The sequence below is a fragment of the Sciurus vulgaris genome (assembly GCF_902686455.1).
Source record: "Sciurus vulgaris genome assembly, chromosome: 10".
NCBI classification, from domain to species: Eukaryota; Metazoa; Chordata; class Mammalia; order Rodentia; family Sciuridae; genus Sciurus; species Sciurus vulgaris.
In genome coordinates, this window is record NC_136470.1 from 98183331 (window position 1) to 98197590 (window position 14260).

The following is a 14260-nucleotide window of genomic DNA, read 5'->3' on the forward strand; positions in this document are numbered from 1 at the left end:
TGAAGTCAAAATAGCATAATGCCATCTACTCTGTTTAAAATTTAGCTAGCCTTATAACTACTATAATTGGTGGGCTGGAATCAAGCTTTGTCCTATCCTAGAAAAAACAAAGTCAGCACTCCAGGAGTCTAAAGTTTGCTAGGCATGCACTATGAATTAACACTCAGAATTCTCCAGACAAGAGTCATGCCAGCATGACTTTGTTTACCTAGTTTCTTATCCCTGAAATACTCTTTCTATTTATTTGATGGGAGAATACTTTTTTTTTTTTTTTAGGTTTAACCAAATATAACCTATTCTGCTTGAATTTTCTTCTTTTTACTATTTGCTTTCAGGAAGGATGACTCCCACACTTATTATAACTTAAAAACTAGTAATATCTTTAGATATTGTTATAACAATAAAATGTGGTGACTTAAATTCCCATGACCAGTAATTTGTGCATAATAGGTTTCCCATGCCACCTTTATTTTATTTTGGCATCACAGATTGAATCCAGGGGCATTTAACCACTAAGCCACATCTCTAGCCCTTTTTATTTTTATTATTATTATTTCTTTTAATTTTGAGACTGGGTTTCTCTAAGTTACCTGAGACCTCGCTAAGTTGCTGAGGCTGACTTTGAACTTCTGATTGTTTTGCTTCAGCCTCCGAGCCACTGGGATTACAAGCATGAGCCACTGTACTTGGCCTATCCCTCCTTTTCAAGGTGTAAAAAAAAAAAAATATATATATATATATATTTATATATACTTGTATAAATATACAACTTATATATATTTATATATATAATATATATATAATTTATATATATATATATTGTGTGTGTGTGTGGTCCTGGGAATTGAACCCAAGGCCTCACCACCAAACTACATCCTCAAATATTTTTATTTGTTTATTTTTAATGGGTCAGGACTCAGCTAGGTTAATCCTGAACTTGCAGTCTTCTTGCTTTTTTCCATAGCTGGGATTACAGGCATGTAGCACCATACCTGGCTAAAAAATGTTAGGGCTGGGGATGGAGCTCAGTGGGAGAGTGGTTACTTAACTTGTGTGAGGCCTTGGATTTAATTGCCAATACCACAACAAAAGAAAACTAAATTTTTATAAAATGTCTACATCCCATGAGTACTGTGTATTCAAAAGTACTCAACAAGCTAAGGCACATTATTTTACAAAATCCTGAATATATATCTTTGGAGAATGTTATAATATGGATGGGAGACAAAAATCATGTCAGACAAGATGTTCAAGGTTAAAACAAAAAAAAAATTTGGAGTTTGCAAATTTCACTTACATACTGAAATATTTACAAATTGAGTGACAATAATCCATATTTACTAGATTATATCTGTGACATGTGTAAAAGCTTCAATGAAAGCTGAATGGCAGACCCCAAACTAAAATAGTTGGAAAATCTTGCACTTCTCTGTAAAACAAAATATATAGATTTATATATTTCAAAAACAAATAAAATAGTTTTAGATTAATTCATTATGTAAAACTAAATTAACAAATGCATACCACTGCATTCATAACTACTGCTAAGAGCATTGTATACATTCAGTCTTTTGTATTCACAAGTTCCACTTCAGTGGATTCAAACAACCATAAATCAAAGATGTGAAAAATAAATCACATCTTTATTGATGTGTACGAACTTTTATTTCTTGTCACATTATCTAAATAATACTGCATGATACTGTTTTATACAGCATTTACTTGCATTAGATATTATAAGTAAGCTAGCAGTGACTTAAAATGTAAGGGCTGATGTGCATAGGTTATATGCAAATATTAAGCCATTTTAAATAAGCCACTTGAACATCTGAGATTTTGGTTTCCACAGGGGGTACTGGAACCAATCTCTCTCAGATACCGAGGGACCACTGTACCTGAAATGTTCAACAGATTCTTTAGCCAATGGACTTAATTACATGGCAGGTCAAGAGGAAATGGTAGGGGAAGAAATGGGTGAAAATTACTACTCATTAGCTCCCACTGTGAGGAGGTAGGGAATGCCCTATTGCAAGAAAAATCCATACTGACTCCCTGATGAGGCTCTCAAAATAGTATCTCTAATAGCTGTGGTTATAAAGGCTACTGAGTTCACCAAAGTGACCAAAGGAGACATCACAGTATCAAAGTTAAATTACCATACCTTTAATTAGATTCTGAAAATTCAAGAGGGAGCAATTACAGATGTTTATCAAGGAATTCTAAAGCTACATGAAACATTTTATTTATATCTATACAAATCTATATATTTATTATTTATTCACATATGTATATGTTTTTTTTTTTTTCCTTTTTTACATTACAATGTAATGTCTCCCTTGGTAAACTATGAGTGGCTGTGGTTCATGTCTCCTTGAATTTAGCTTCAGTGGCTTCTAATAATATGCCTGATACATAATTGTATCTCAATCAATATTTGTTAAATAAATGCTATAGTTTGGATCTGAAATTCCACCCAAAGGACTGTGTGTTAAGGGTTTTGGTCTTCAGTTTGGTGCTATTGGAAGGTGGTAGAATCTTTAAGAAGTGGAGCCTATCGGTAAGTCTTCAATCTTTGGGGAGGGGTCCTTAAAGATGGTCATTGGGTGCCTGGCTCTTCTTTCTTTCTTTGTCTCCCAGGTTCTGTGAGGTAAGCAGCTGCTCCAACACCCACCTCCACTGCAATGTGCTTGCCTTGCTATCAGCTCAAAAGCAACAGAGCCAACGGACCATAGACTAAAATCCTCCAAAACTATGGGTTGAAATAAGCCTTTCTTCCTTAAAGACTGATTATTTTACATATTTTGTCACAGTGACAGAATACTCACTAGCACAATGAACAAATACGCATAATACTAAATTTGGTACATTTAAATTTATTGTATAAACTTCAGTTAAACACTCTAAAGTTGAGTTTCCAGTTTGCTGAAAGGAGATACTAAGGGAGCCTATACTTATTTAAGACTGTGATTATGAGTCAGAGCCTTGGGTTTGAATCCCAATTCTGCTATTTAGTTCCTATATAATCTGAGGAGCCTCAATAGAAAGGAAAATGAGGGACAGTTCTCACCAGATGGGTGTGATGCTTAAATCAGGCATGTTTGTAGTAAATATATCATCTAGTAAGGGCAGCAGACAGTAACTATTCTTACTATCATTGTAATCATTATCATAGATACTAGATATGTTAATTCTAACAATAAGGGTTTTACACATATTCCTGATTGAAGGATGAGAATCTGTGAAATAATCACTTTAATGACAAGCAGTCACTAAAAATAGTAACAATATTATTTTTGCACTATATAAGCTCTTAAGAACCTCAAAAGGCATGCCATTTTTTAATAAAAGACTTTCTTCTTAGGCCCTCCCATTTCTGTATTAAAATTTTAGAGATCGTTGAGTGCCTCTAGAAAGTATCTTTTATTTAAAATGAGGCAATATATTTCTTAACTCAAATGTGGATTTCTAATTTCCTGCAGAAAGATATTTAGAGGCGATGATCTTTAATTCTCTTAACATTTAAGTACTCAAATACAACAAAATGTCCTTTTTGTACATATACCACTTTAAACTCCTCTGGAATTCTTCATTTTTAGCCCACATGACAAACTTTCACTGGCTACAGAACAAGAAAGGAAAAACTTTGACGCCAGATGCTGAAGATCAATAGCTATTCCCAAAGTTTATAGCATAATTAAAATGTGTAAGAGGAATAATTTTCTCTTCAAACCCTAAGGCTAAGCTTGGAATTATTGACTAAGTCAAAGTTATGTGGTGTAACATTTTTTATTATGTTTATGGATAATATAAAGGAGTTTATGGCTTTTACATGTAATTTGTTAAGTTAGAAACACTGAAGAGGAAATATCCATAGCATCAGCAAAGCATCAATTGTTTAAAAACCTCTTTAAGGTGTATTTTACAGAGGTAAATCTATACTCCTTAAGATTAGTTTGTGGTCACCTAAAACTTCAAACTGAAGGTTAATGGTCAAAACATTCTTGAATTTAGTAGAACCCATTTACTTCAAACTACTTCTTCAGAGCTTTATCACCTTCAATAAAAGTGCCAGGAATGTAGGTATGATGGAAAAGTCATAAGGGCGTAAGGATAGGTAGAACAAGAGGAATCCTGATTTACCCACATGGAAAGCACTATGTGTATTCATGAAGTTAAGTGAATTTTTGTAAAATAAGTACAAAGAGAAAAGCAGATATATTAGCAGAATAGTGGAATGTTGATAAAATATTGTATTTTCAGTAATAAATTTTAATAACTTTTGCATATCCAAATAAATGATAAATATTTTATATATTCTCTTGGGATTGTCTATGTTAGTTTTAATGGTAGTTCTTTTAAAATGGTGTACCTGGAAAATAAAATGATGGAGATGCAAAAGAGTGAAATACATCTAGATTTACATTTTAACTCTGCCTCTTATTGGCATTTAGTAAGTTCCTAATTGCATTTTTTGTTTATTATCACTGTTATCAATGATGGTAGTCATAACAGAAAGACACAAACCCTAATGGCAAACATCAATGGGTCTCAAAATCTTTGAGTAGGTAAATATTAATGCCAACCTTATTTTGCTTTTTTCAAACACAGTCAAATGGAATTGGGTCCTTACCAACCCAAAATCTCATAGGTCCGTCACATCCATGCTAAATGAACAGTAGTGTAGACAGATGCTTTTCTAGTGTTACAAAGATGAGAAGATAACATATAAAAATTTATGTGTAGTGAAGCCCAGGTGCTCCACTGTTCTCCAAAAGGCTCGATGGATTTAGAATGAAATACACTCTCTGTAGTATTATAGTCCAGTGGCATACTATCCGAAGATGACTGGCTTGAATAGGCTTCTGTGGGTGGTGTCACATGGTAAAGTGAGAGTATTCTAAAGTAAAAATCTCTAGCTAAATAAGAAGAGACACCAGTAACACCTCACGCACACTCTCTTCTATAAGCTCACTCACAACTCTGAAAAATGGCATAATAATCACCTACATTTTTTTCCTGTTGCTTTTCCACGTTCACTGACACAAACTCCACTGCTTTTGCTGCTGGCCAATCCTTTTATTTTTCTCTCATGGATTCCACACTTCACACAGAGCCCCGCCCTAACTCTGGGCTGGATAAAAGCATCCTTTACTACAAAGATACGGGCCCCTTGGCAGGAGTTCCATCACCCACTTTTCTTTGTAACTCAGCAAATTTGTCATTATACCCACTTTTTCCTTCTAGAAAGAGAAAACTGTACTTTATTTCTTTAAAGATACTCTAGTGATCCAACTTCTTCTCCTGACTTGTCCCTTCTATTTTAGCACCGTCATTCTCTCCCTCACTGAAATTCAGTTTTCTCATTTGTGAAAAGAGCAAATTGTATTTACTTCACAAAATTAGTGTTATGTAAGTACATTCTTCTTTCTCCTATTCCCTGACTCTGTTCGTTTCCCAGGGCTTCATTATATCACTTTATTACTTTAAGCTCCTTACAGCTGGACTCTACAATTGTGTCTTCCTCTTTTATCTCATTTCTGATTATTTTCCAAATTATTTTATTGCATTCTTCCTCATGTCTCACCCTAATTCCAGGTTAGGATCTCCAAATTCTAGCTACTTGACTATTTTGTCATTTGATATTTTTCACACTCCTAATATGGAAATTCCTACCATGTTGTTTTTGTCAGCTGTTTCACTGTTGTCACTAAAAGATCTTACCAGAACAATTGTAAAGGAGGAAAAGTTTATTTGAGGACTCATGGTTTCAGAAGTCTTAGTCCATAGAAGGCTTGCTCCATTCCTCTGGGTTTAACGTCAGATTGAACATCATGCTGGAAGAGTGTGGCAGAGGGAAACAGCTCACATTGCAATCAGGAAGCAGAGAGAGAGTGTCCACTCTTCAGATACATATCCCAGAGCCATGACCCTAATTCCCATCTCCTCTAGCCACATCCTTCCACTTTAGTTACCACTCAGTTAATCCCTATCAGAGGATTAAATCACTGATTGGGATAAGACTCTTATAACCCAATCACTTCTCCTCTGAACCTTCTTGCCTTGTATCACATGTGAACTTTTGGGGGACACCTCACATCCAAACCATAACACATGTATTTCCCTGAAAACTGTCAGGTGAATCTTCTCTCTTGCCTGTGAACCCATATAAGTTTCTCTCATTTCTGCTCCAACTTTAAACTCTGTCATCTGTTTTCTTATCTTCTGGCTCTTCTACCTATTCTTGTATCCTTCTACCTATCTCAGCTGTCCACAGTGTCATCTACCACTTACATCTTAAAAATTGCCAATCTTCAATTTGATGCTAGTTCTCTTTCCCAAGGACTAACCTCATTTTTTTACAATTTAAATCCTGACCATTTTTATCAAAAGACTTCACTTGCAGTTCAGCATAATTTTATTGAAAGCAGTCTCATTATATTTCTCTTCCCTAAACTCTTCACCACCTGACATTCTCTAAATCAGTGAAGAATTTTATTCTCTCTCATCTAAGCCAGAAACCTCAAAGTTTTTACATTTTTTCCCCTCCTTCCTCACTCCATGCTAGCAAAGGCCAATCTAACCTCAAGCATTTCTCAAATGTATTTATTGTCTTCAAGTCCCACCATCACTACTTGGATTTAGTTCTTCATCATTATGAGATGATAGACAATGATGAGGACAAAGTTCAAAGTTTAAATAACGATGATGATGGCGGCAGTGGGTGATAGAGGAAAACACCTAAGTGTTTACCAAGTGCCACAGACTGCTACAGTGTTCAAGGTACATTATTTTAATCCTCACAATCACCCAGTGAGGACCATATGCTCAATACACACAAAAATAAATAATCACATAACTAAGAATTTATCAAAGGCAAGGGTCACTCTCTTTCATGTCTAGATCAGGTAAAAGAGATCATAATAAATAAAGACATTAATATTTAGATGATTCACAAACAAAATATATCTGAAAAAGAACATATCCAAAGGTAAAGGTATCAGATTTATCCTCCACTTACAATTTTTGCATTGGTGAGAACTCATCTAGGTAACCTCCACCAGAATCACTGCATTACAAAACCTGAGCAAATAAGGAGGCATTCTTTAATTCTGAACAACAAAGCAGTACTTCCAATTTCTTAGAATAAAGGGATTATGTGTCATCTATTATTCTTATAGGACATGCTTTTTCAATTTTAAGAGAATTTTTATTTGACAATGGTTTATTTTTAGTTAATTTTTTTTGTTTTGTATTGATCATGTTAATTGCTGCTACTTTATGCTCAACTAATTTTCATGTTTGAATAAATGTAAATTGGATAGACAGGAATAACACTATGATTTTATGTTTGCTTTTTCTGAGGATATAAAACTTTAAACTTGTTGAAATCATATTATGTGTTAGCTAAGGTTCTAGGCAATAGAAATACCGCAATAAACATTCCTGCTATGGTCTTTCATTGTGGGAGAACATTTTATGCAGGGAGTATGAAATAAAATATGCAAAAAGGAAAACGGCTCATGGTAAGATAGTACAAAAATTAAAATCACACATTAACATATACTGGCTGCTTCAGTTTGAGAAGCTAGACAATGTTTCACTGAAATATTAATCTGGTAAGTGAATGACAGAAGGAATGTACATAGGAGGTTCAGCAGGAACAACCAGTATACATGGATAGGGGTTCAGCTTGGTGTATTTTTGGAGGAAAAGAGATGGAAAAATTTTTGTCAGATTTAAATAACCTTTGTACATTTCTGCCTGAAATTAACATCCAATTTACTAGCTATTTCCTTTTTTAGTGTGATTATCGACTTAGCTAAATTCAATTTCATATGAAGACTATTTTTCTAGAATATTCTATGGTTTACGTACCAATGTTACTACAGAATTTTACTAAATCACATGCATATTATGATAAATAATATGACTTATACTTAACTAATTATTAGAAATATAAGCAATATTATTGGTTTTCTAATCTTAAAAAAAATGTTGCTCAAAAAAAATCCACATAGGTCAAATGGAAGACTGGAAATGACATAAAATATAATCCTCAAATTGATGAAAAATCAGACTCAAGAATGAAAGCATTACTATTTTATTATTAAATTCTCTCCCCCTGCCCCAAATTCCTATTTAGCTCTATGGAAAATCATTACCTAATTCAATCTGAAGATCACAAATGATTAATGTCTTTATTATTAGTGCCAATGTGCTCTTCTTACTCTTTATCCTCTCTCACGTAAACACATATCTGCCACAGTGACTGTACTGAACTCTTCATTAGTCAAAATGAATGAGCAACCCCTACATAAAATTTAAGAGGAACTCCAGGGGAGACAACTGGGTATATCATAGACTTAAAATTTTTTAAATTTTCTGTCTTTATGTTCTAAAGTTTTAAATCATGCATATTCTTGGATCTTATAGTTATTTTTTTTCTCCTTGCATGCTAGGAATTGAACCCAGGGTTTTGTACATATAAGTACAAGTTACACAAATGTTCTATCACTGAAATACACCCTTAGCCCAAGTTCATATTTCTTAATTATTGTTTTGTCTTTTCCTTTCTTATTTTCAGATTTATTGTATATTTAAATTTTTTCTACATAACTTTTCCTGATAAATAATCTGTTAAGAAAGTGCTTTTAAAACTCAAAAGAAAATCATCCAGATTTTGAGATGATAGATTCTGAGATGAATTAAATAATATTACTTTTCTTCTCTGTATAACTCTTCTTTGTTTTTATTCTTATCACCTAATAAGTTTTCCATTTTGGTAAGGTTTAAAAACCATTTTGACTTCGATTTCATGTTTCATCAAGAAATCTGTGCCTCTTCTGAACATTTTCATACCACTTGGACACTACGGATTTTGAAACCAGCTTCTTACTTTCTTTTGGCCTCTATGGAGCTTCAAAGCAAATTCGTGACCTGTTTTATAGTTTCTCAGGATGTTGCAGCATATATTTTGTATATGAATTTTAACTATCATATAATTTTGAACTTATTTGCTATTATGTTTTCTTACTTTTAGCCTATTTCAAAATAGGATTTTTTAAAAAATCATTTTTGTTTCTAATAAGAGAGGAAAATATGGCAAGCAACTAGATGGACAGACATAATTTCTGTGCCTTGTCTCTGAGGCTCTTTTGGTCAGGAGAGACTCTCCATCTAGCCACTTATTCTAATTTGTCAAGTTGACAGAGTCAGTTCAAATAATATTTCCTCTATGAAACTATATAAATTCTTAGATTCCTTTATAATGTCTTGCTTATCTGTGGTTTTAAAACAACCAATAGTCAGTGAGAGAGGAAGCAACTTTCACCTTTTGTGGCCAAGTGGATTTTCTCATCTCAGAAACCTGTCACTAAGAAATGTGGATGTGGTGAAGAACTTTTTGAGATTTATCAATAGCTTAATGTAAGATGGGACTTGTTTGTGATTGCATTAAAAGTCCATAAACAAGGAGGAAAATAAAATACAGTGACCCTTCAATTTTTCGTGTGTCTCATGTTCTATTTTCAGAGGAAGTCATTTTTGAGAAAATAAAGGAATCACAGAGATGGAATTGACTTCTAGAGTTTAATCAGTTCTCAAAATCAATCATTCACCCCAGTACCAAGATACTCAGCAAATTTAATTGCGTTGGACTTTCACACCTTTTGCATGTTTATTGTGCGTTGCCTTAAATTTGGCAGTTGATTTTTCAAAGAGTTTCTCTTTTGTACTGTTTTAGTAGATGAAATTCTATTACCTTCTAAGTCACACTACTTTTTAAAATATACAATATAAAACCTGCATTACACTGATCAGAGGTTTAAAGAGGATAGATAGATTGCTATCCAATATAAATGTCTAAACATCATTTATGAAAGCACCTTCTAAAATATTCAAATGTGTAGATGGCTAAATGTATCTATCAATAGAGCCACAAAATAGTCCTGTCAAATAAAACTGTTCACACATACAGTTCCTGATGAGAGATTAGAAGCTCAAGGGATCAACTCAATGCCCTTTTATGTGTTTTCATCCTAATGACATTTCTTTGCAATATTGTCAGTTGCCCATTTTTCCTTTACTTACATATCAAGTGTGCTACTTTCTAATAAGTCAAGTACATGCTTGGTCAATAATCCTCCCAAAATAAACTGTGATAAAAAGAAGGCTGGCTCACTATCCTACTCAATTAGCTAAATTTGTTTAAACTCTTTCCAAAATTCAGAGGAGAGCATACAATGTAATAATTACATGGTGTTTATACACATATAATCATCAGATTAATGCTGCACCTTTTGTTCCATTCCTTTAAGAAAAAGCATCAGATTCAAAGAAGGATCCAACCTTTTAAATACATGGAAATATTTTAATACCATTATTAATCATAATGATTAAACAAACATGGCATCTTACAGGTATGTATCACCTTTTCATCAAGGCTGTACAGTAACTTTAACTGAAACTTAAAATATTTTCCTTTGAAACACTTTCAGCAACATGAAATATCATTTAAATAAAAGGGGATTAACCATGCCTTTCAAACTAAAAGTCCAGCAACAAGCTCTATATTTCAAAATGTTTGAGCTGTCTTTTCCCCCAAGAGCAGGTTTTAAACAAGTACCACATTATTAACCAGTTTTATCTCATGTTCCATTTAAATACATCACTTGTTTTATTTCTCATAAAGGAAAGATGCTATTTTCATTGATAAAGACAAAGAACAAAAGAGCTCTTCAGCTCAGTTATATATTGATTTCAGTAAGTATTTATCATGTTTTACTTTGGATTTCATTTTTTACTCTCATTTCCCTGCTCCAGGAATTCTCTCTTGTGCCTGCGTGAATTTCTCAAGCCATCTTCACATGAACCTTTGCCTAACCCATATGTTTAGGTCAGACTCACCTGGGATTTCATGCTTTGTCATTTTCAGAATTTTACTTGCTCCAAACATGCTCGAATTTGCTCTTAGCTTATGAGACCTCTCCAGCAAAGCTTCTGAAAGCCACAACTCCAAAATGCTCTGTTACTGCAATGCCTAAATTTCAACTCCAAAATGCCGCAGGTCCTCAAGTGTTCAAACCTATCTCAAAGGGGTGCTGGAAGCTTTCCTTCTCATGGAACTGATAGGCTAAACAAGAGCTCCTTGCACTTCTCTCAGCTGAAAATGCTGTTTAAGGTCTATAGGCTAGAAGATTCACAAATGGGTAAGTGCTCTTTGGGTTCCAGAAAGATTTCAAGGCACTCACAGGCATGGTTTACCTTGATGAATGCAGAGATATTTTTCCCACCACAGAAAGTAAACATGCACACCAAACCAGTATAACAGGTTGGAACATACAGTACTGCTACCCTCAGGCCGCAACTTAGAAGTACAGACACGAAGGCACCTTCCTACCCAGATTTTGTTTTCCTTTTAGTAGCCATACACAATAAAGCATAACATTTTGTAAGATTATCATAAAACAATTCTATGCATGTACATATGAATTTTCAACTGACCCCTGGTTGTAATGAAACTAAATGTCTTAAAAGCCAATATGACCTCTATATAGTCAAAAGACAACACAGCCTGGATAGACCAGTCCCACAATAGCCTAACTGAACACTAGACAATGCTTTCATGGTCATGACCACAGAAACGGAAGATGTCAATAGGGAAAATACTTATAGGACTGGTTTCCCTTTACGAAATCAGAAAGCAAATGCCTCTAGAAAATACTGTGCCACATTCTTCCATAAAATTACAGGCTCTGGGTGCCTGGGGTGGAGACCTGAGTTCTGGCAGCTGCTTCTATAAAACCAAAGAGAATTTTCTTAACTTCATAGGATCTCTGCTTTTTTTGGTATCTTATCATGTAAAGACATTAAACTTGAGGACCTCTAAGCTCTCTCCTAACTTGAAAATATTAATATTCTCCAGTTATTTTCCTTCCTCTGACAGTCAAATTCTCCTTCAGTCGGTTGGTAAAGAATCTCTCCTGCTGATTGCAATCGAGTGCTGGCACTGCCTTCCCAGGGGCTAGCCAACTTTTCTACACTTGCAACATTTGTTTTTTCAACTGAGTCCTATGCTTTTGTAGCCTTTAGAGTAGTGATTTCCTAGAGCTAGATGAGGAAGAAGATTCAGGTGCAGTGGCACACACCTATAATCCAGTGGCTGAGGCAGGAGGATCACAAGTTTAAGGCCAGTCTCAGAAACCTAGTGAGGTCTTAAGCAACTTAGCTAAACCCTGTCACAAATAAAAGATGTTCAAAAAAGTGCTGGGGATGTAACTCTGTGGTAAAGCACCCCTGGGTTCAATCCCTAGTACCAAAAATAAAATAAAAATAAAAATAAAATAAATAAAACAGAAAGAAGAACTGAGGGAATTTTTTTTTTTTTTTTTTTTAATCAGAAATGTTCAAAAACATCCCTGCAGATGCTGTGTAGGCAGCCTGAGTACCTAATATGTGTTGAACAGCCCAGAGGAACAGAGGAGACCCACCCTCCTCACTGCCCCCTCCCCCCAAACTTAAGGTCATCTCTTCTCACAAGTTTTCTCCAGCTTGTGAGAATTCAGAAATACTTTTTTTCTTTTAATTCAAATAATCCCAAGGGTGAAGTAATAAATTGTATTCTTTAAAAAGTGGTAGGTGACTTTGTACATTTTTTGACTGAAAATGCAAAGAGAGAAAGAAAACAGAAAAAAAAAAAAAAAAAAAAAAAAAGTTGCTAGTGACTGTTCCTGAGATAGGAAGGACTCGGTAGGTAAGATACATAGCTGCATGATAAAAGATTATTTCCTTTTTTAAAAATATCCTGACTAGGACATTCCATGCTGGCTAATAAGAACACTAGGACAAATAGAAAATATTTGTTCATCCTGGGAATAAAAAGAGGTTAAGAAGGCAGCTCTGGAAAAATCTTAGAGTAAAGCTTATCTAGGTGGCTGCATGTTTGAAAGGTGGCTGCCTTCTGTATCATCTAAGCCACAGCCCTCTGCTCCTATTACAGACTGACACAGAGCACTTGGTGGTATAAACCAGTTTGCACATGTTACACGAGGAAATAATTCTTCTTTCCTTTCTTCAACAATGCTTAGAAAGCACTAGTTAGATTATTTATATATTTTATTTGTATTTTCAAAGATTGGAAAAATAATTTTTACATTGTCTTCCCCTAAATAACTGTTTTATGGATCCAGATAATATTATAAATCTTCATGTACATCTTAATTTCTCTGTGGGGTTACATTGGATCTGAAAGAGAGAGGCTGCTTTTTATATTTGAAGGGATAACTGAGATCTGTTCACATTATGCTAAAGATAGCCTTGGATCAACTTCATTTTCATTAGGGAAAAATGGGTTCTCAATGCTAATGAAAACATTAGCATTGTTATTAGTACATGGACTCCATAACAAGGGCACTGTGCAACCAGGTACTTGGATATATTAAGTAGTTCAGTCACATACAGGAATAGCACCAAAATGAATAATCTTTAGCAATTCTATGTTGGCCCTCTGTCTTAGACTGTTTTTTTCTGCTCAAACAGAATACCACAGACCAGGTAATAAACAGAAATTTATTTTTTACAGTTTGGGAGGCTAGGAAGTCCAAGATCAAGGTATCAGCATCTGATACCAGCATCTGGTGTAGGCTTTTTTTTTTTTTTTCGTACTAGGGATTGAATCCAGGGGGCCTGAAACACTGAGTCATATACACAGAACTTTTTAAATTTTATTTAGAGACAGGGTCTTACCTAGTTGCTGAGGTTGGCTTTGAATTCACTATCCTCCCGCCTCAGCCTCCCTCCCAATTGCTGGGATTACAGGTATGTGCCACTACACTTGGGTAATGTGGGCCTTCTTGCTGCATCCTCACATGACAGAAGGTAGAAGGGCAAGAGTGAGCACATCTACTCCCACAAGCCCTTTCTAAAGCAGTCTTAATCCATTTATGAAGGCAAAAGCCTCATAACCTGAACACCTCCCAAAGGTCCCATCTTCCAGTACAATTGCTTTGGGGATTAAGTTCCAACAAATGAATTTGGAGGGTCACATTCAGACCATAATGCCCTCCAAATTTTAACTAGAGATGGTACAGTGAATCAAGATAACTAGATAAATAGTTTTAGAAAAATCATTATCCAAAGCATAAGATGGAGTTCCAATGATAATATATATGATAATTTAATGATAATATGATATCCTCATAGCTGAATTATACAAGTCAATCATTCATATATTGAATGTATAAAGCATAGTATTTGAGCACAG

At 34.6% G+C, this 14260-nt stretch overlaps 1 protein-coding gene across 8 annotated transcripts in view; it reads right to left on the reverse strand.

Moving 5' to 3' along the window:
- NAALADL2 (N-acetylated alpha-linked acidic dipeptidase like 2) overlaps positions 1–14260 on the reverse strand; it is a 1337824-nt gene that overhangs the window by 908279 nt on the left and 415285 nt on the right. The window contains exon 1 of one of the 8 annotated variants that reach the window (XM_079155136.1): positions 10906–12496. The exons of the other annotated variants lie outside the window; for them this stretch is intronic. Within the exon in view, the coding sequence (XP_079011262.1) occupies positions 10906–10954 (49 nt within the window). The 5' untranslated portion in view covers positions 10955–12496. Of the gene's footprint in view, positions 1–10905; positions 12497–14260 lie in introns of those variants that run through there. 8 annotated transcript variants of the gene reach the window in all.